The sequence below is a fragment of the Amblyomma mixtum genome, chromosome 3 (genome assembly GCF_055824585.1).
Source record: "Amblyomma mixtum isolate Tamu chromosome 3, ASM5582458v1, whole genome shotgun sequence".
Classification (NCBI taxonomy): Eukaryota; Metazoa; Arthropoda; class Arachnida; order Ixodida; family Ixodidae; genus Amblyomma; species Amblyomma mixtum.
The window spans coordinates 101,909,200-101,931,693 of NC_143014.1; the positions used below are offsets into that span (position 1 = coordinate 101,909,200).

General features: G+C 45.4%; 2 protein-coding genes across 5 annotated transcripts in view; one reads left to right on the forward strand and one right to left on the reverse strand.

Annotated features, from left to right (window-relative positions):
- The window catches only part of LOC149351172 (cytosolic iron-sulfur assembly component 2B-like), a 98,258-nt gene extending 88,500 nt beyond the window's left edge, over nucleotides 1-9,758 (forward strand). For both annotated transcript variants that reach the window (XR_016290543.1, XR_016290544.1), the window contains 4 exons: nucleotides 1,005-1,069; nucleotides 6,484-6,621; nucleotides 7,329-7,500; nucleotides 9,591-9,758. The gene's annotated coding sequence lies outside the window, so the exon portion shown is untranslated. The remainder of the gene's footprint in view (nucleotides 1-1,004; nucleotides 1,070-6,483; nucleotides 6,622-7,328; nucleotides 7,501-9,590) is intronic.
- A 172-nt stretch (nucleotides 9,759-9,930) lies between these two features.
- LOC149351175 (uncharacterized) overlaps nucleotides 9,931-22,494 on the reverse strand; it is a 111,977-nt gene continuing 99,413 nt past the window's right edge. For 2 of the 3 annotated variants that reach the window (XM_089580463.1, XM_089580464.1), the window contains exon 5: nucleotides 9,931-15,128. In XM_089580463.1, coding sequence (XP_089436589.1) covers nucleotides 12,405-15,128 — 2,724 coding nt within the window. In that variant the 3' untranslated portion in view covers nucleotides 9,931-12,404. The remainder of the gene's footprint in view (nucleotides 15,129-22,494) is intronic. The other variant, XM_089580465.1, reaches the window with a different exon arrangement.

The following is a 22,494-nucleotide window of genomic DNA, read 5'->3' on the forward strand; positions in this document are numbered from 1 at the left end:
ATTACTCCTTGCCCCATCATAACCTGATCACCATAGTCGGAGAATGAATCCGGTTTGTCCGTCAGCAGTTTTTTAGACTTGTTACACTTTTATCTCCACTCCACCTTCGGGTCAAATTTCTCGTGTGGCCCATGTACGAGACCTTGGTGTTGTTGTTGATTCAGAGCTTGATTTTAGACTGCATGTAAATTCAATTGTGTTACGCGCATTGAGGCATATTGGTCTTATCTCTAGACTAACAAAAAAATTTGGACGGCACGAATGTCTACGCACTCCTTGTGAGACCGCGTCTTGAGTTCGCGTGTAGCCTGGAATAGCGTATCTGTCGCCTATTGCACGAAAATTGAAAATGTCCAGCGTAAGTTCATACGCATCTATTATGATAGATATATTGGTCGCCGTCGTTTCTAGGACTATGATTCTCTCTTGGCAGACCTCAATATGTCTACTCTTCGCGACAGGCGACGCATACGTGACATGCAGTTTCTGCAAAAAATCGATTTGTTCGTTGTGTGGTTGCTTGGCCATGCTACAAATGTGATATGTGTCACCAACGCACTCGAAAATACCTTCGTTTGCTCCTGAAGCTCTCATGAAAAAGCTCCGGTGTCGTATTGCACCTGACCCCTTGCTGAGACGCCGATGCTTTGTTGCTTTGGATTAAAGAAGCAGCGTGGTGTTATCACTTGCGAGGTAACTGTGCTTTAATATTACTTTCAGGATGTTGCTGTGGGAAGAGTAAAGTGCATTAACGCAGTTGTACACTGTTGCGCAACTTGTTTGCCCTTGAGTGGAAGTTACAAGCACTATGCATTAGCTGCTGCAAACGTGTTTCTCGCGTTTGCGAAAAAAAGTTGAAACAGTGTGTAGTTGCGTGGTGTTAAGGCAATTGTGCATAGGTTCATAATTGCGATAAAACAGAGTGCGCGAAAAACATAGTGTCGGGACGGTGTTTTGCAGTGATTCGCAAGTGAGTTTTTCTTACTTTTCTATTGCCTTTGCAGTGTGGATGTGGTCCGGCTACCGAGTGTATTGGTGCCTACATTATGACACGCCATGGAAAGCACAGGTATATTGTGCCTACTTCGACAGCTTACCAACTTGTTCATTAGGCTTGCCATATTGAAGTCTCCAACCATCTACTGCACAGTACTTTGCACTGTGCAGTAGCATTGTTTAGGAAAGCTTAACTGTTGTGTTAAATTTGCGAACTTCAGTCACACACTTTTCACTTATTTCCCAATCAATGAGTGCAGTGAGCTCATGCAGTGCATTACACACTCCCGGATTACCAGGGGCCTCCCCAACGACGAGTTAGATGCAGACATCATGGACGCCGAGGTGTGGTATGACCTCAGTCAACTCCGCACCACCTCGGCAGCTGGACCGGATGGAGTTACAAACAAAATGCTTAGAAACCTCGACCCCGGCTCGGTTGTGACTCTCACATTCCTCATGAACACCTATTGGCGCAAAGGCAAAATCCCACAGGATTGTTAAAGTCACCTTCATTCCCAAACCGGACAAGAAACTTTCTATATAGAATCTTAGACCCATAGAACTCACCTCCTGCATAGGCAAGTTGATGGAATACGCAATCCTCAACCGCCTACAAGGGTTTGCCGAAGACAGCGACTTACTTCCCCTCACCATGATTGGCTGCTGAGCGCATCTATCTACACAGGATGTCATGCTTCAATTGAAGGCCAACATCATAGACCCCGTGCAAGGGATGGGCACAAAGGCAGTGCTCGGGCTAGACGTGAACAAGGCATTTGACAACGTCTCGCACAAGGCTATCCTCACGAATCTATCTGACATCAATCCTGGGGTGCGGGTATTCACATATATCCGCTCCTTCATCTCGGAGAGGACCGTGGAGCTCGCAGTGGGTGAGATAAAATCTGACCCCATCCCCCTAGGAGGCAGAGGAGCACCTCAAGGTTCAATCCTCTCGCCTTTTCTGTTCAATCTGTTCCTCATTAAACTTTCTTCAAAACTCGCCGCCATACCTGGGTTGCGTCATACGTGCTACGCGGACAACACCACTCTGTGGGTAACAAAAGGGAGTAACGGCCAAGTGGAGAGAACACTGCAGCAAGCGGTAGACATGGCTGAAACATATGCCCAATTAAGCAGTGGGCCTCTCATGCTCACATCAAAAACCTGAACTCTTTGTACTCAGAAACAAGCCAAGAGGTATACACCTCAAAAACTACATTCCACCGCCTCCCTTAAACGTATGCACAAGAGGTTTGCCTTGCCCATCAAGGAGGCATCCACAATACGCATCCTGGGGCTATACATGGGAACCAACCACAAAAACACCCAAACTATTGACAAACTAAAATCTGCTGTGAGTATGACGACGAGACTCGCCAGACGAATAGCCAACCGCAGACGGGGCATCATGGAAAAGGGTCTTTGTCATCTGGCTCACGCCCTTGTTCTAAACAGAGTCATATACTCAGTCCCCTTCCTCTGCCTCTATGCAGAGGACAAGAATAAAATTGATGGTACCTTCAGAGAAGCGCACAAGACCGCCCTCGGTATACCGCGTTACACGTCAACAGAAAGGCTCTGAGGGCTCGGCATACACAACACGCTAGATGAACTCAGTGAGGCACACTTCGCGGCACAAGCGGAGAAACGGAGAGACTCACTCGTACTAGTGTGAGCAGAGCCATTCTCTCCCGACTAGGAATGGGCAACGCACCTCCGAGAGGAGACGCGAAAGCTCAGCTACCGAAACATATTAGGAAGAACCTGCGCATAAAACCACTGCCCAAGAACATGCATCTTGTGCACCACGAGGGACGTCGTTGGGCCAGAGCACGTGCTCTGCATGCAAAGTACAGACAGCACTCGGGAGTGTTGTATGTGGATGTTACGGTGTACCAACACAACAAGGCCTACGCATTGGTGGCGGTGGATGGGTCCGACAGACTGCTCGCAGCCACGACTAAAAAAACAAGCTCCTCTGAGATCGCGGAGGAGGTGGCAATAGCTTTAGCTATAGCTAATACCACCGCTGATATTATTTTCAGCGACTCAAAATTCGTAAGGGGCCGAATAGTACCCACCACCCGTAGCATTCTTGAAAAAGCAGCCCAACCTCCCAGAGAGATCAAACTGGTTTGGGTGGAGTCCCCACTTGGACAATCTGGGGAACTAGGCAGCTCACAATAAAGCCTGAGGTTTCATCAACAGGGCAGGGAGCTCGCCTATTCATCCAGGGTTTATGATAGACGGCATGACCTCTTTTCGTGACATTACCCACCATCATACGTGGGGCGCCAAAACGCTGTCCAAAGCACAAGAAACCACATGGAGACGGCTTCAGACGCACTCCCTGACGAACCCCGTGCAAATGTCATTCATGCACTCCTTGCAATACAAACACCGATGTTTCCGCTGCGGTGAACGCGCCACTTACGATCACATCTTATGGGATTGTAGGGAACAGCCGCCTCTGACGGACCTAGTGCAAATCCCTTCTCTCGAGCGGTGGGAGGCTGTGCTGGCCAGCTCAGACCCGAAGACGCAAGCTCGGGCCTTCAAATAGGCCAACCAGGTTGCCAATAGCCATGGACTAGCGGCCACCTACCATGGCCCTCCGATCACCAAGCTCTTTTTGACGAAATAAAATGTTTCCCAATTCAATCCTTCAACCTAAAAAAAGGCCGAGGACAGAGTGACAACAGCTGATGAACTGAACGATGACATTGAAGATGCAATCGACACGCGAGTTTTGATATGCTTTCGAAATACTGATGTTTCATGAGGCAGCTCCTGCATGCTAAACGAGCGTAACATACCATCTGTAGCCATTGCTGCTGTTTGTCTAAATGCGTTAACCATACTGCCCTTCGTAGCCATAAACATATGTTGTCGCCAGTAAAAGAAGTGCATGTCATTGTATCTGAGATATTAACATGATCTGAAATCAGTGTGTCTTATAACAGTAAAATGGGCGGGTTTAACTCCGGTAAGCGGTCTGTGTGAAACTGACCATGCCTTCAGATTGCCTCTGCACCATTATACCGCTATCATACAGTTTAGAAATGCAGGATTTAATTTTGTTTCCAAATTGGCTGTGGCTAGCGTTCCGTCCATGAGTAACAAAAATCCCTCTCAGTTACGTCCACACGAAACAGTGACTGTCACTTAAGTTCCCTAATAATCAAGAACCAAACCTGACAAAATTAAAACCACGCAGCAGCAAATGTTTGTACGCGTTGTGATGCTATGCACTGGTATGTGTGGACAGCACTCTAACAGCAGTAATCTTTCTTCATCTAGGAGAACACAAGCCATTCTGAAAAAATATTAACCACTCTTAGAGTTATGTCCAGAAAAACAGCTCCATGACAGCGTACCTAACCTAACTAAAGCAAACCTAATCACTTTAGGTGCTAAAGATATCAAAACAAACCACACAGCAATAGTATACCGTCATGCATGCTGTGATGTTATGCACTGGCGCTAGTCTGATCAAGATCTGATGGGACATTTGACACTAGAGGTTGGTCCGAAAAAGAACGAGGGGTCCGGTATATACGGATGGAACTGCAGTGTCAATAAATGCTGTGTTTGGAAGGAACTCTTGCAGCAGTCACATCGTTCTGTCTGGACAGAACACTAGACACTCCGTTCGAAATTTCACTAGCCTTTGAAGTCAACCCGACCTGAGGAAACTTTAGCTCTTTCTCTAGAGTGGGCTTTGCAAAGGCATGCTTGATAAGTGTCTGTTTCGAGCATACATCACGCATGCATAGCCACTGAGTAGACCAAATCAGCTGTTGTGGTCAATTACATTGTAATTGTATAACATACATCAACTGGCCGTGCTGGCATGATGACTATGACATTTGGTTGCAGTGTCCATGGTCGCGAAATCGAATCCCTGCCTTGGTGGCCACATTTCGATAGGGGTGAAATGCAAAAAAACCTGTGTGCTATGTGATGTCAGGGCATGTTATTTATTTTATTTATTTATACATACTGTCAGTCCAACCAGGGCCAGGATAGGAGTAGGTACAAGCATTAAATTGCAGCAGGCCAGTACACTAAAACACAGTTAGTACAGTCATTACAGTAATACAAAGCAACACAAAGATTCCGAGGTGGTCGAAATTAATCCAGAGCCCTCCGGTATGGCATTTCTCATAGCCTATGCGCAGCTTTGGGATGTTGAACATGGCATACCATACCACCATATACCAGGTTATGCAAAAAGCATGTTGCATAGTTTGTGATGAAAGCCACATCTGGCATTGGTAAATATTGACATTTTTGCTGAATGATAGAAAGCAGGAGAAGTAAATTTAAAAGACAATGAATGTGTAGTGAGCTTCAGTGCCATTGAAAATAGACTTTGTGAATATTAAAAATGCAAAGTTTTGAGAAAATGGTGGCATGCTTTTCTTCTTGCTTATGTTTGCAACCTTCCAAGTGCTGTACAGCCTGGTGCTTAAACAGTTTTCTTGCAGTAGCTCAGCTACAACTCGGCTGCAGCTACTAGATGTCCCACCAGGCTTCTTGCCACTTACCATACAAAATGTGACTGTGCTTTTCCATTAGCTGCAGGGGTAGATGCATTTTAGGTAGGCACAAGAACATTGTGAACTTTTTCAGATATGATTTAGCTCGTGACGAAGAATTTGAGACTCGATCATGGTTAGAGCACACTTTTAAAATAGATTCCTGGGGCCTACTTCAGTTTGGAGGCTTCCACTTAAAGGGGACTGGTGACCATGTAGTGTTAATATTGTTTGTTTTGTGTTGCGTCCATGCATAGTTCATAGCATGTAGACTAAGAGAAAAGGTTCAGCTCCTTTGGCATAGTAGCCCTACAAAACTGGCTTACTTCACTTACCTACTGGGGCACTTGTGCATTTATGCTTGGCCACTCATGAAAGTTGTTGATAACTCTAGGTCTCCCAATATGGCTGCACTTTTTGCACCAGTTGAGGAGGTGCAGCACTCTCGCATTCGATTTGACAGTGCAGCTAGCGCCACCTGCACTTCGGCACTCGATTTGATTTCGTGTTGCACGAGTTCCTCTGCACTTCTTCTTTAGCCTCCCGGCGAGTTCTTCTGGTGCAAGTAGTGCAAGGTGCTTTGCACGCTCCATAGCAGATGGCTCCGCGGCCATGCCTGTTTTAGTGAGCCGTGTTGAGATCATGGTTGAGTTGACCGCATATGCGTTATGGCATATGCATGCTAGACGCGGCACCTGAGCCATGCCCTCACCAAACAGCTGAAATGACAGTCCGTGTATGTGTGTGCATGTACATGTGTGTGCGTGTAAGCGATTGGGTGGCATGGCGCACTGCATATGGCTTCTCATCTTTCTGTCCAGCCTTGCACGTTGCTTTATAGCATTTCTCTTTTGTGTGCAAATATTATTACAAGCAGCATGATGGAGTACCTCCATAAGAGGCAGATGGTGAGATGTTTTTAATACGTGGGTGATTGCAGCATTTGTGATGACTCGCTGCGACATCAGTACCTTCGCCTACAGCAGCAACTGGCCTTGATGTTGCCATCAGCCCATACCTTCACCTGCCAGTTAGTCTCCAATAGTCACTCCGCCGTCACCGTCCACCGACAGTGAACGTGAGTTGTGGAGTTCAAATATAGTCGAAGTTATCAGGCAACTCTTTCATTTTGTAATTAGTGGACAACCACAGTCACTTTTCGATAGAACAGCAACTTCACTTCACTTCACTTTATTATCTTAAAGACCCCCAGTTAGGGGGTATTACATAAGGGGTGGGTACAGATAGAATCACACTTTATGTAGAAAGATGTTATTAGTTAAATATGGCAGTTATACAATTCAAAAATGAGGATGGACAGGTGGTTGCAGCGACGTCGTGTGGAAGGCCGTTCCAGTCTTTGGCTGAGTGAGGAAAGAATGATGCAGCAAACGTTGTGGTATGTGTCAGCCTGAATCATGACATCCAGCCAATGCTTTGCACTAATAGCTGCATAAGAGCCATGATTTGAAGTGCAGGCAAAAAACGTCAATGCTGGGCTTTGGCTGCATAAACAGGCACTGTTGCATTGAAATAAGAAGTCATGTGAGGCTGATTCTCAAAGGTGATACGTTTTTGCTTTCTGGCAGCAGTTTTGGTACAATGACGTGTTTGATATTTCTTTCTTTTTTCATGCACGAGATAAAAATACATGCTGTTTGGCTTTTGCCATTGAACAGGGCTTTAGTCATCATTTATTTTTCTCTGAAAACCATTTCAGTTCCTCTAACTTCGGCTTGTGCATGCTTCCTCACAGGAGTGTATGTATCTACTTGTGTTTTGCAGGTGAACCTAGACAAGTCTTCTATTGATGTGGCCTTCTGGCTTAACATTTCACACTGCAGCATGGCTACACTTACAGGACTTGCCATAAGAGAGAAGTTGCTTCGTAGCCTGTCCCCTGTATTCAAGTTGAATCTCCGAATCCTTCCTGGCACTCATGTATCTGAACTTGCCAGTAAGTACTCCTTTGAACATTTCTCATCTCTCTCTGATATAAATTGCACTTTTACAAAAAGCTTCAACAATTTTGGGAAAATCCACAGGATTTTTTGTTGCAGTGAGACTCGTCATGTTAGGAATGCGCATACAGATGCCATCTATCTGATATGAGCAAAGTCATAGCAATGTGAGAAACTCAAGTACGGAATTTTTTTTTGTGCAGTTTAAGCATTTTGGTTTCTTATGGTTTATTTGTATTTTATTTATTCCTGAGGCAATATAGAGTATTCCTAGCCTGGTAAGGTAAAGTCAGGGAGAACTCCCTGACTGAAGTTTTCACCACATAAGTTGCAGCTACCATGACCATTGTGGTGCATAGACCAAAGCCAAGTGGCAAAACTACACAAAGACCTGTGGGAGACATAAGGCAGCAAATGTTGCAGTAATATTCGTAGCCCTCCTGCACTGCAGTTTTGAACAAATGTGATGTGGCAGGCAAGCGTTGGCAGGGTGTTACGGAGTGCAGATATGGTGCTTCGGTTTATGCATCCGCATAGGAGCATATCTGTGTGGTTCTGTGAAGGATTCCAAGGATGCCGTTACTGTATTTGGGCAGTTCACCTTCGACGTTCGCAGCAGTGTGTGCGCTTATAGAGCATTGATGGAAACGTCAAGAATAGTCATTGCCATGCTGTTCTCATGCCAAAGGCAAGTGACCATTGTGCAGGTATTCACCAGATAAATTTACCATGGTGAAAGTGGTGTTTCTCAGTTTTTTCAGCATCATACGATAATTTCAACTTTGGGGTTATTTGAACATCTTTTCCGGCCCTTGAACAACGAATTAACGAGTATTATTGTGTTGTCCATGTTGCACACTATACCTTCTAGTCTGCCTAGGAACTGTGACATCTTTGTCTGCAAAAAATTAGGTGCAGAATTAACACGAAATAAAGGCTTTTGAACCTGTATTTACAAAAACATTTCATGAAGGGTGACAGCTTATGTGATTCTTCAGTAAGATCGAATTGCCAGAAGCAAAATTGGCTTCAAGTTTCAAAAAGTGGAAGTCTTGAGTATTCTGAAAACACGCCTACTGTCTGGAAGAGGGTGAACTTCACAATATCATTTACCTCTGCGCGGTTAATGCATACAGTGCCATCTCCATTAGTCATGACTCCAAGCTCGACCTTGTCCTGTAGTTTGCTTTCATCTTTGAAAAAAGAGCTAAGGCTACTCTGTGTGGAATGCTGAGCTCAAAAGCTGTGCTTTAGCTTGAATTTTTATGCAAATTTTATATTACCCAGGCCAAACAAGTGTCTTGAAAACTCACTTTATTTTTATCATTTCACTGTACACTACTCTAGGCATGTACGCAGTGTCTTCAAGATCATCCACTATGTAAATGTTGGCTTCTGCAGTCGTGTTGCGAGTTGACACCCATGCTTCCATTCGGCCAAGAACTGTAACCTGTTCATGGTTCAGTCTCCGCAACACTTCCATTGTAGCCACTTACTCAGCTGATGCTTTCAATCGGGCTAATTGATTGATCATTTGAGGCATCTTGAATAGCGCATTCAGACAAGGACAAAGGAAGACACACAGGACTGTCTTCTGTTGTCCTCCTCTGAAACACTAGTCAGGATGCCTCAAACACTTATTCAGGCTTGTGAACCAGGAATTCTCTGGGTGCTTGCACTGGAAGCTTAATGTTGCCCTTTCAGTCGGGAGCATTATCCCTTTGTTGGGGATGCTTTCAGAGTTCATTCAGGGTGTACTGCCACCATGTAGAGCTAGCATGTACCATGCATGCTGAAAAAGTAACCTACCCATTCAGTGTTCAGCTGCAAAAGGTTGTTTAGTCTTACTCCCCATCACCAGATTGGGGCCTTTGCCATGCGCTTTGTCTTCGTGCGAAGTCTTCCTGAGCAATAGGGTATCTGCTGTTCTCTGTTACTGTCACTGGCACTGTTGGCTTCGAGACCTGCAGGCTACTGCATACATGCCTTGCTATTTAATACGTGCAGGCTGAGTGATAGAATTATGTGCTGTGCTTTCCTCACTATTGCATAAGTAACACTGTTCCATTCCTCTTTTTCTCTTCAGTCACCAAGCAGTTGGATGGCAGAGAGTGAGTTGCTGCTGCCTTAGAGAATTCCCACCTCCTTCAAGTTGTCAACAGATGCCTCCTGACACATTGAGAACACCTCTTCAAAAACGTCTTTGGTATGTGCAAACAAGTGCACTAGCAATAAAGCATGATGTTATGCTGGAGATGTTAGCAGTGCAAACATCCTCTTTTATTGTGGTGAGCGGGCTGATGTTTTCTAACTTCAGCATTACACATGGTGCTTAGGATGGAAAATCAGATTCTTTCATAGGAGAGATGTCGGACATCAGTGGACAAGAGTACTGTTTTAACACTTTGTAAGGCATGAAATTTTATCCTCACATGCATGCCAATGAAAGCATTGCACTCAGAATGACTCTAGAAATTGAATGTCGTCACTTTCAAGTCATTTCAACCACTGGTTTTGCAGAATAAAAAATGGTACACGGGTACAGTGATGCGATTGCTGCACCAATAGCACCAAACTGTGACAAAAGGCAAAGCCTGCTGCATGCTGCTGCATTACGAGAAATTACGAGGAGCCTGCATTAAGTGTGCACCAAAATTCTCGGGCATCACGTGTTTCCTACCTCTGAGTTAGGCAGCGCTAGTGGAAAGCGCAATTTTTCAGAGAATCCTTCAGTCAGTTCTGATAGTATATATATGTGGCGGGCACCACGATGGCCTGGCACATTGTCACCTCACGTAATGAAAATAGAGAATAGGTCTGCGTTGTGGTCATCCCGTGGTGTGTATGGCATGCTGGGAATGCACATCGCACAAACATTCACCAGCAGTGCTGGTGTTCACTTCCACATCCTTAATCAGCCAAAGTATAGAAACGACATGCTAACGCGTAGTTCTCAGTGGGCGTCAATTTTGGGGTGCGCTTTGTGGCCCTGTCAGAAAGAGGCTAACGGTTTGGGATAATTTTTTTCACTCATGTCGAACTGTCTCCCCGCTACGCAGTTTCCTTCCTCCGGCGCATATTTAATGGCATGCAACTTCAATTTTGCATCGTAGCTTCTGCACCTTGCAGGCAGCGTCATGTTGAGCAAGCAAAACCCATGACGCACGTGGAGCTATACGGATGCAACCCCAAAACTTTTGAGAATTTGATGGGACGGTATATTGCGGCAGGTCTTAGTGCCGCCGTCACATTCATTCCAATTGTTGCGAGATTATGACACTCTAGCCATAGTATAAAATGTTAAAAATAGTTTTAGCATAGCGTGATCCACATTCCAATATCCTGAACCGCATCCGTGGTGAGCTGTCTCCTCATTCCGCAGATGGCCGTGATGCGCTCTCATGGTTAGGTCTCCGCAGAAGTGGATCAGAGTAGTGGACCACGTGTGCCCAAAAAGCAAGCAGATAAGTTTAGCTATGTGTGTACATATGAGTGGACATGTATCGCTTAGCAATTTTTTTTTTTCTCTTTGTGGACAACTAGAATCTGGCACTTGGCAGCATCAGCTCTTATGACAAAAATATTAACTGTATTGTTGCAGCAGTGTGTAAGAAATTTTATCACATCCTGGGTCTTGGCAGCTCTGTCAAAGGCTTCCCGTGTTGCATATGTAGTGCAGTTTTCTTGTTTTATTGTTCCTAGTCAAAAGGGACTGTTTTACTAAAGACTATTGATTTTCTACCTTATTTTCACTACCAGCTGCCCAGAGAGAGAACGTTACCCAGGCAGGCCTGAGCCACAAGGAATTTGTGGGCTTGGGGTATGGGCATTCTCAGGAGTATGCTATCTCCACATGCTGCAGGTGGGACACGAGGGGCAGTGCAGCTATTGCTGCAGCTTGTCTTTGATCAAGATTGTGCCTTGATACCTAGCTCTGGCTTGGCCGATGTGGTTGCAATTGCATCCCTGTTGTCCAACACCATGGACATGGGAGGTGCTTGGAGACCATGTGGTAAATTCGCAGTTATTTATTCTTGCTTGCTTTGCATTGAAATGCGAGCTTTCGTTACTTCATTCTTCAGGTTCTCATCACATCCTCAAGCTTCTGTGTACGACACACAGTCTCGTCCTGCAAATGGCTGCATAGAATTGTGCCTGTTGCACATTTATGGCATTCCACAAAACCAACAATGGAACTAACATGTGAAACTAAACATTACTGGCTTTAACATTCTTCTGTGGTGGTAGCGATGTTTATGAAGAACTAGATGAGCCTGTGTGGCTCTGGATCGAAATTAGCTTTTTGTGCGGTATTGGAATGAAACAGTGAGCTTAGCCAAACTGGTGACACACCTTCCGGGGTCTTAATCCGTCTGAGTTGTTCTGAGTGGTCAATGACATTCATGTAAATAACATCAGGAAATGAATCATTTATTCGTATCTATGAAAACGTGAAAATACACTTCCAAACTCTTGCTTTGCCCACCAGTCTCATTATGAGTAACATATTAAACATAAAAAGACAAACAAGCCAGACAATAGAGCTATATAGCAGTTCACCGAATCATTAAAAAAAAACGTCGGCGTGAAAATTGTTACTCATGAAAAACACGAAACATTGGATGTTCTCAGGGTAGTTATATCCAGGATGCTTATATACGCTCTGTATGTAAATTCCCATTGCATGATTGTGCAACAATACAACAAAAAAAGAAAAGCGAGAGTTTTGGCTTGAGCAGTTAAAAGCAGGACGATAGGTACTGTATTAACAGTTGCCCAACCACACATGTATGTGATAGAAAGCTTCTGTCCGAGCTAAATGAAGAAAGTAGTACCATTGGCACTGCTAGTAGCACCTGTTTGAAATATGGCTGCTGATATCTTTCTAACGAAGTGAAAGCTAAGCCTTTGCTGCAACAGCCGCCACAGTTGCCATGTCTGCTGCATGGTCAGATGTGGCCTGCTGCACATCCATATTTTGGTCGCCTGTGTGCTGGACAGCATCTTCCTCGAGGGCCACTTGTTCAAAGGCCACATGTTCAACAGTTGTTCTCCTGATGGCCACTTTCTTAACAGTCATACATTGGACACCTGCATTCTGGACAGCTGTGCTCTTGGTGGCAGTGCTCACAACTGCCATATTCTTGATGATGGTGTTCACGATGGCAAAGTTTTTGATATCTGTGTTTATGAAGGCTGTGTTTGCAATGGCTGTGTGCTCGAAGCTTGCATGCTCAGTGCTTGCTTGCTGAGAAACTGCAGCCTCAACGACTGCATGATCAAAGGCCGTGGGTTCTAAAGACATGTGCTCAGGGGCTGCAGGTTCAAGGGTTCCTAGTTCAGAGACCGCGGGTTTGAAGGCCACGTGCGCAAAGGGTGCATACTGGAAGGTCGTAGGCTGAAAAGGTGCACACTCGAGAGCCACAGGCTGAAAGGGTGTGTGTGTGAAGACCGTAGACTCTATGAGCACAGGCTTAAAAGCAATTTGCTCGAAGGCGACACGCTGCTCAGCTTGGAGCTGAATGGCACAGTGCTGGAGTGCCACATGCTGAATGGTCATGTGCTGTGCAGCTGGATACAAGATGATCTTTTGGACAGCCATCTTCTGAGAGCCTGCCTGCTCTGTGACTGCGTAATCAAGGCCTGTGTGCTCAAACGATGCATGCTGCATGGCAGGATGCAGTAGAACAATCTGTTGAACAGCTGCATGCTGACCATCCTCCCTGCCTGCCTGCTGGGCAGCTATATGCTGAAAGTCTGATAGCTGAACAGCCGGGTATTCAGTGAGTGCCTGCTGTATGGCTGCCTGTTGGATGGCCACTTTCTGGAAGGCTACCTGCTGGATGGCCACCTGTTGGATGGCCGCGTTCTGGAAGGCGACCTGCTCTATAGCTACCTGTTGGATGGCCACGTTCTGGAAGGTTGCCTGCTGGGCAGCGGTAGGCTGAAAAACTGGGTGCTGAATGGCTGCGTTCTGGGAGGCTGCCTGCTGTGCAGCTACCTGTTGGATGGCCACGTTCTGGATGGCTACCTGCTTTATGGCTACCTGCTTTATGGCTACCTGTTGGATGTCCGCATTCTGGAAGGCTGCCTGCTGGGCAGCGGTATCCTGGAAAACCTGGTGCTGAATGCCTGCATTCTGGGAGGCTGCCACCTGTTGGATGGCCACGTTCTGGGAGGCTGCCTGCTGGGCAGCTACCTCTTGGATGGCCACGTTCTGGAAGGCTGCCTGCTGGGCAGCTACCTGTTGGATGGCCACGTTCTGGAAGGCTGCCTGCTGGGCAGCTACCTGTTGGATGGCCACGTTCTGGAAGGCTGCCTGCTGTGCAGCTACCTGTTGGATGGCCACGTTCTGGGAGGCTGCCTGCTGGGCAGCTACCTGTTGGATGGCCACGTTCTGGAAGGCTGCCTGCTGGGCAGCTACCTGTTGGATGGCCACGTTCTGGAAGGCTGCCTGCTGGGCAGCTACCTGTTGGATGGCCACGTTCTGGGAGGCTGCCTGCTGGGCAGCTACCTGTTGGATGGCCACGTTCTGGGAGGCTGCCTGCTGGGAAGCTACCTGTTGGATGGCCACGTTCTGGGAGGCTGCCTGCTGGGCAGCTACCTGTTGGATGGCCACGTTCTGGGAGGCTGCCTGCTGGGCAGCTACCTGTTGGATGGCCACGTTCTGGGAGGCTGCCTGCTGGGAAGCTACCTGTTGGATGGCCACGTTCTGGGAGGGTGCCTGCTGGGCAGCTACCTGTTGGATGGCCACGTTCTGGGAGGCTGCCTGCTGGGAAGCTACCTGTTGCATGGCCGCGTTCTGGAAGGCTACCTTCTGGGCAGCACTATGCTGAAAAACTGGGTGCTGAATGGTAGCATTCTGGAAGGCTGCATGCTGGCAGGCTATACACTGAGAGACTGCCCCCTGAACAGCTGTGTGCTGCATGCCTGGGTGTTGGTTGGCTGCATGCCAGTTCGCTGCTTTGTGGACAGTTGGGTGCCATTTGGCCGCCTGCTGGACAGGTGGGTGCCATTCCGCCGCCTGCTGGACAGGTGGGTGCCAGTTGGTTGCCTCCTGGACACCTGCACGTGGGAATGCCATGTTCTGGACAGGTGGGTGCTGCATGGCTGCTTGGTGGATAGCCCCATGTTGGTTAGCAGCTGTGTGCTGTACAGCTTGATGCATGACTTCAGCCTGTTCAGGGAGACAGTCGTCAGTCATTAGGACGCTGTTGAGTTGGTCGCGTGTGCTGTCTTCAGTCAGGTGTTCATTCACCGCATCTAGTGTTAAAGATTTTTTGAGTGGTGGTGCCTGGGTGCGCTCGCCATGGTGGCACAGCATCACCGTGGGTGTCTTGTTAGGGTCAAGCAATGTTTTCATGTCTCCATTAGGTGTGTAGCTTTCGTTTCTAGTACCATGCATGATGGGCTGCATAGCTGCAACCACTCCATCACTGCTGGTCGTGGTTGCCTTGCTGTCTGTCCCCGCAGAGCAGCATTGCACGCCATCCCAGTAGCCATTGTTGTACTGGCAGTCTCTGAGCTCCGGTTGTGGGGCATTCAAGGGATTGACCGTTGCAACTGGTGGCCTCACTGTACGGTTGCACCCATCACATTGGCCGCGGCGTGGCAGGTTGCGACCCTGCATGGAAGATGTATGGCTCAGCGCTTTGGCTACTGGCTTCATACTGTCTTAATTAATTTGATAAGGCAGTGCTAAAGCCAGAATGAAGGTGCTCTTGCATGCTGCATTATGGCTGACAGCACAGAACAGCATAATCTATATGAATTCTCGCTAACTGATTGAAGGTTATAGCTTAGCTGCGTCTTTGCAGAACAATGTACTACTGCACATATGTTGCGTAAATACTGGATATAATGCTGAGTAAAGCATCTCTTGTACAGGTGTAATCTTGTATGAGCTCAGCGACTTTCGGCAAAGAAGCATGAACAACTGTACAGGAACATAGTGCGACCAATGATTGTATCTCTGATTTGCTTACCCTCTTCCTCTCATTCTGCACTGAACACTTATATAATGTCCTGCATAAATACTTACGCCACCTTATCCTCATCTCATGACCTTAAGGGATGTGCTTTAAGGACTGTCATGAACTAGAAAAGATATTGAAGAAGAAGTATATGAGGGGTATAGGACAAGGGAGGGGCATAGAGAGTTGAACAGGAAGGGGTGAAGTGAGGGATATCAGAGAATAACAAAAAGATGTAGCAAGACCGTATAAAAAGAGAGAACTGGGTTGACATGGATGGGAGCAGACAAGCAAGTGTTCCAGATCAACAATGTGCCAGTGCCACTTGGTGCAGTACAGGCTGTGCTGGCTTCACACTGGTCCTGCATCCTTCTGCTACACATATGGCAACACACGAAAGGCCCAAGCACCAGCTGCTACCTCGAGCGCGTATGAGATCTTCACCTCAGCCATTCCTACCAATGCCTTGCATTTCCAGTGATGCACCGATGGCTCCATAAGTGGTTCTCAACTTGGGCCCATTAAAACAACACCAACTCGCCAGATCAACTCTATCCTAACCAAGTAGGACAGAATGCTTCTCGAACTTTTCTTCCTTTTCCTTAAGAGACTGAGTGCAGATATATCCAGATATTGAGAATTAATGTGTTGGTAGCCTTTCATTGTTTTGTAATGTATTTAACATCTGAGCTTGCTTTTATCGCTATCCTTCTATGGCTGTGCGGTGCTAATAAGTGGCAAAGAAAACAAACTATGCCACAAGCAGGCGAGAAGATATGAATACTGTAAAAATTTCATAATAATGCAGGGGTGAGGTATATTTAGGTGTTAACAGTACTGTACTGACTGAGAACTACTTTCATCAACCATGTACATTTCTGACATGCAGAGGCATCTTATGGCACAGTGAAGGGACCTAGAATTTTCTTTTTTTTTTACCTTAGTTAGAGCTTTAAAAATTTAATTCTGACATTAATCAGCAGTAAGCAGCATATGAGTGCCCCATTCAAACTGCACTTGCATGTGGGGGAAGTCATAATTTTAACTGGAATTCTACATTTGAATTTTTGATCTGGAATGCATAGTAGGTAATATGCACATGCTCTTTCATAAAACACTGGTTAGCAATATCGTGCGCTAGCTGTTGAATAGCGTACAACCACCAGGTTGGAAAATCTTTAGCAGCCAAAATTAAAACATGATCAGGTGATTTCACCTCCTTGTCTCACTGCATAGCAGCAGATTTTACTTGTGATCGACAATACAGACGATGAAGGTCAATTTATTGCACGTTATGAACGCATTGAATTAGTTTTCTTCTACATAACCACAGGTATCACTAAAATTGAATGCACTTGTGGATCCTCATTTCACTAAGTACTTTACCACAAATAACACTATCGCAGGACATGGGCACAATAAACACTTGTGAGAAAAGGCCTCAGAATTCAGTTCGAGCTTCGCCTTTTTCGCACTTCTTGACCATGACCTCGGCCAGAAAAGCAATTGCAGAAACGAGTCTAAAAGTAGCGTGCGATTAAAAATACAGGCTTGATCTCGATATGAACGAACACGTTTGAGCCTGGCACGCCCCAGAGGCAGATTGCTTACTAGACGCTTCAAGCGTTACACGCTTCAAACGGGCATGCAACAAAGTTTCTGTATACTAAAGAACAAAGCGAACGCAGCTGCTTCATTTACAATATCGCTCTCCGCCCATGTCATGGCTCCCGCCGACACAAGTGCAATCGCCGAAAAACAAAAGTGGCAGTTATATTATATTCAACACCAGTTAGAATCCCTGAAGCGTTGCAAGAACACACATAAGTAGCTACGATGTTTCACTGCTGATGTAAACAGGAGCGTGAATGGCATACGCATACTGCACGCAGAAGACACGAAGCGTTCGCACAATACGGCAGCGACCGTTCTGTAGCACACGCCGTATTGAATCACTGGTGAACAAACAGCGCGAATGCCCCTCAGTGAGCAGCAACACTGCTCATCGGCTCTGAGCAGTGTCGCAGTAGGCGAAATGTCCATGCGATCGTTGTCACCGAGCACGTTCAAATCCATGCAGGCAACATGAGTTTTGGACTGAATTGCACCTTGAGATATGAGTGAATGACGCAAAGGTCAGCCTGTGAGCACGACCAAAAACAAACTCGAACAGTTGAGGTAAGTAACACTACGCCGCACCGCAAATGGTGCGCCGCGAGCCTCTGCTGCCGCTCGATTTGTGAATAGCAACTATGACGCCGTTGCTAAGGTGCTCCTGGACAAGATGGCCTCCTGATCGAGAAAAACCACGTGATTTCCTCCACACTTTTCTCCCAGTCTTTTGTATGAGATGGGCCTCTCCTATATTTTCCTTCCTCCATGGTGGTTTCACACCATGGTATCCATGGTAGCATACCATATGACCTGAGTGCCGTAATTAAGTTGTAGGCTTTCGTTTAGCTATATATACTTCAGTTTGAGAACCACCAAAGTTGGACCCATGGAGGAAAAAAAACTGAGGAGGGAACGCCCGGCGACAGCCTTGAAGTCTAGTCTTAACAAGTAAAAATATAGTGAAAAGGAGGGGATCAGTCCCCACATGATCACGCCACGTGATAACGTGCGGTGAAATCTAGCCTTGTTGCATGTGCGCATGCGCGGACTAGGCGGCAAAATGACTGTAGATCAACCTCCTTGATGTAGATGCCCGGTGCCACGGGTTGCGCAGACACGCGCACTAAAATATACCAGAACCAAAACATTAAGGAGTGACTGGGAAAGCGAAAAATGGAGAAGGGAGTGGCATCTCGAGCACTTGGCGAAGGCTGGCTGCATGGCATCGCGCTCCCCTTTTGTTTTCCTCCATGGTTGGATCACTTAGTAACACCTTTCATATATATAAATAGTAGACCACCTAGCTGACGCAGAAGGTTTGGAGTGGTATCGCACAATTCAGTGTTCTATGAAGCACAAAATTACTGGTTGAGCCAGAGCCTAGTACGCAGAAGGGATTCGCACTGATGACATTTGACATGCCAGACCACAATTTCAGTCACTTTCGAACGGCCATTGCGGCCCCACCATTCGACGAGAACGTTCGGGGTGGTGTCAAACGATTTGTCTTCTTGTGCAGTATACGTTGCTAGCAAAATTTGGTTTATGATGTAAAATCTGGATATAACGAATTTGTATCGGATATAATAAAGACAGATTCGAGCCAAGTGATCATGATGTAATATCCGATCGATAGGTGGCGCTACGCATGGGTTGCCATGGCAGATGAATATAAAGGGCTGCATTGTGCCGTCATTAAAGGATGCGTACACAAAATCGTACTTTCGCACACACACTTTATGCAACAATGGAAAAACTCAGACCTAATCCTCGATCGCTGCCTCAGCGTCGACTAAATTTTTTTTCTGTCATGTTACCGCCACCCACTCTCCAGCTTAAGCATGGCCTCAATTTGGAACTCAAACTGCAACCCAAGGAGTCGAGTGTAAGTTTAAATCCCAGTTTAGGGCTAGAATTAAATTCCAAATTCAGAACCGAATGAATTCAAAGGTGGGATTGAATTCATTCATTCATTTCATTTTATTTGTTCTTCACAACATGACGTACACATTGTGAAAGGGGCCAAGAAGAAAAGCCGTTCCTTTACGGCCTGAAAAAAATCTTGGTCCCCCTGGCATTGACGGCAACAAAGCAACACAATCCAGAAACAAATGTACACAACAAAATGTACATTGTAAATATACAAAATGTACAATGTAATTAAAGGTCAAATTCAAATTCTAAAACTAAAACTCAATTTTGAATTAAATTAAATTTGGATTCAAGTCAGTTTTAAATTTAAATTAAAAGTAAGGTAAGCTTGAGCCTAACTTCAGTTGTCATCAAGTTGAACTGTGAACTAAATTTCCGCGGAAACTCTGAATTCTAACTCAATTTTCACTTGAGCTTACATTTAAAGGAATAAGTTCGATATCATATAAACTCCCCGAAATTTTGGCTGACGGGGACATGTGTCTTCAATTGATGCCAAAGTAAAATGGAAAATTGAAAGGCCGAAGTCAAATGAGAAAAAGTTCAAAAAAAATTCAATTTCAAACTCACTGAAACTCAATTCAAACTGAATGGGGCTTTGTGCCTAGCTTTTACCTTTGAGCACACTGAAACATAAGTGAAATCTCGAGCACGCATACACGCTCCTACGTTCTCAAGTCAAACCCGGGCAAAACTAGGAAGATGATCCAGCAAACCACAAACCTCCCAGAGATGTACGGATTAAGTCTAGACGTCTACGTACCGAGTAAAATCTTTGAGACGTCTGATTTACCAACCTTTTTTCGTGGAAAAGCTCGAGACATACCCATAACATTATATCTGCCTTAACGTAGCTCCTCGTAGATATTGCTTGTGACGTCTTGAGAATGTAAGTGATATATAATTTAAGAACTCCACATTTTTCAATCATTTGATATTTTATATTGCCTTGCTGCATTTAAAGTTGGAAACTGCTGTTGACTACAAATTGGAGGCATGACCAGCGCTGCCTGTATTTTTTTTATGTGTGTTAGGGCTCGCTTCACGGAAACGTTGCCAAAAAAAAATATTGGGAGTAGTAAAGACAAATCTGAATGAACACCCATCAGGTTTCTGACTCAAATGGACGCAGTTGGTTTAAATTCCAGTCACTGTGGTCAGGATTCACATTGTTATTTCATTACTGTTCTTACTTTCCATTTACACCATGCACTACAACCAATGCAAGCTCCACACTGAAAAACTTAATCGCAGCCAGGACTATAATAACCATTTTCCTCTGATAAAACATGTTTTATTCAGCTTATCGAACTATTAGAGTACAAAAATTGGTTCAATTCAATTTTTAGGACCTAAGTTTTCTAAAATATATGTTAAAACTACTAATCGTGCGGGCAATGATAACTAACTACTGAAATGTTGAACTGAAGAAAGCTTTGCCATTTGTGTAGCTGAATGTGTGACCTCATCTTTCTTGAGAGTAAACTTCTTGAGCCCCGCTTTTTATCATCACCAGCATTTATGTCCACTGCTGGCCAAAAAATTTCCCAATTAACCCTGTCCTGTGCCAGCGGCGTCCACCTTATCCCAGCAAACTTCCGAACCTCATCTTCCCACCTGACCTGATCCTCTCTGCTGTGCTTGCTTTCTCTCTGAATCCAGGACGTTACCCTAAAGATAATTGGTTATCTTGCCTCCATGTTACATGCACTGTCCATATGCCTGTTCTGTTACTTTGATTATGATGTTTTTAACATAAGTTAATTGCATCGTAGCTGAAATAAAGCCTGCATGGGTCAAGGAAAAAATGCATTTGCGTCTTTTCGTAAAGCATGCGTAAATGCATAAAGCATGGGTTGCAAGCACCCATGCTTTACATGCTGCATTACAAAAATATAAGGTATTCATCCCACTGTCCCTTGGGCATTTCTTTCCGTGAGAGGCAGCTGGCATTGTGAACATAATGCTCTCTGCATTATAATGCTCTTTGCATTATAATGGATTTTGCATCACGTTAGCATTATCATAGCATGCTAAAGCAAAAGCCTCTATAGGCAAGAGATGACCCAAGGAACAGTAGGTTGAGGGCATCAAAAAATTTGTCAATGCAGAATTTTTCAGTTACAACAATTGCAGTATTTAAGACAAATATTCAACTGGAAATTGAACTGGGAGTAAGTGGTTCCAGTTGGAAGCCGACTGGTTAACTTTTGAGATGCAGTTGGAATCCAACTGGTCCCAGTTGGGGCCAAGGGGGAGGCAATGGTTCCACTTTTCGAGCAACTGGCAAACATTGTTTCCCACTTGAGAGCCAAATGAGACGAACTAGGGACCAATTGGGAAGTAAGTGGCTCCGTTTGTTGGTCAAGTGGGAAGCAAAAATTCCTAATTGAGGGCCAACGGGAAGAACTAGTCGTGGGTAAAAACCAAATGGAAGTTCTTTTACTGCTTGGAGGGACGAGTAGAAGGAAATAAATGCTGCTGTGGCTCAGCAGTCCTTAGACTCAGAAAAGAACGTACTGTGAAATTAGACTAAAGCTGGCCTATCGGAGAACTTCAGTCCGATCGCACTGTGTGCACTGCATGCGAAAAGGCCGGTAGGCGCTCTCCTGGCGAATAACGCCACTTTCCTCAAAATTCTGCACTGCATGTTTAGCATGGGTCGCGCTGCAGCGAACATATTGTGTGCCCGCGTTATTAGCAATGCTATTTTTTTATTATTTTTTTAAGCCCACCCTCTTTCTATATTGTCTACGCCGCCATCGTGTTGACGTTGGTATCGTATTTTATCAATAATAATGCAAACTGCGCATGGTGGTTACAGCTGTGAAAAAATAATATAACAGTTTATAAATTATTAGCTTATTCTTCGTGCCACAGCAAGCAGACTACAAAGTATAAAAAAGTGACGATACAAAACATGCGTCAGTTTCGTACACTCCGCATGTAGAACAACAGCAGCAGCTAGCGTCTGGCGTGTGCGATTTGTCATATCCTGTTCCGTGGGAACGTGGTGTTTGAAGAACCTCTACATATAATTAATTATTCGCTTATTATTGCTGGTGAGATTGTTCAACAGTTCTTTCCTTGATGGAGCTTAAGGAAGACAGTTTGCTTGCTTTTACTACTCGGCGAAGTGGACCCGTCAGTACGAATTAGGACTACAAGTCGTTCTCACCGGCTGGAATCGTGACCTTTCCAGGTGCGTACTCAGTTCGCTCATTAAAGTGTATCTTATGCTATTTTTGCGTTCGTAATGAAAAAATTCTAACGCATTTATCGGCACGTTATATTTTTACGCTCACTCGTTTGGCTGTTTTGCGAAACTCGCTGTGCACTGAAACGAAGGCTGGTGATGTATGCAACGGACCTCTACTACCGTAGTGTGGGCATACGTTCGGATGGTGTGCCGAAGTGCATGTGGAAGTACAATCCGCTCAGCACGACTGCTTTTTAGTGCCGCAAAGGCAT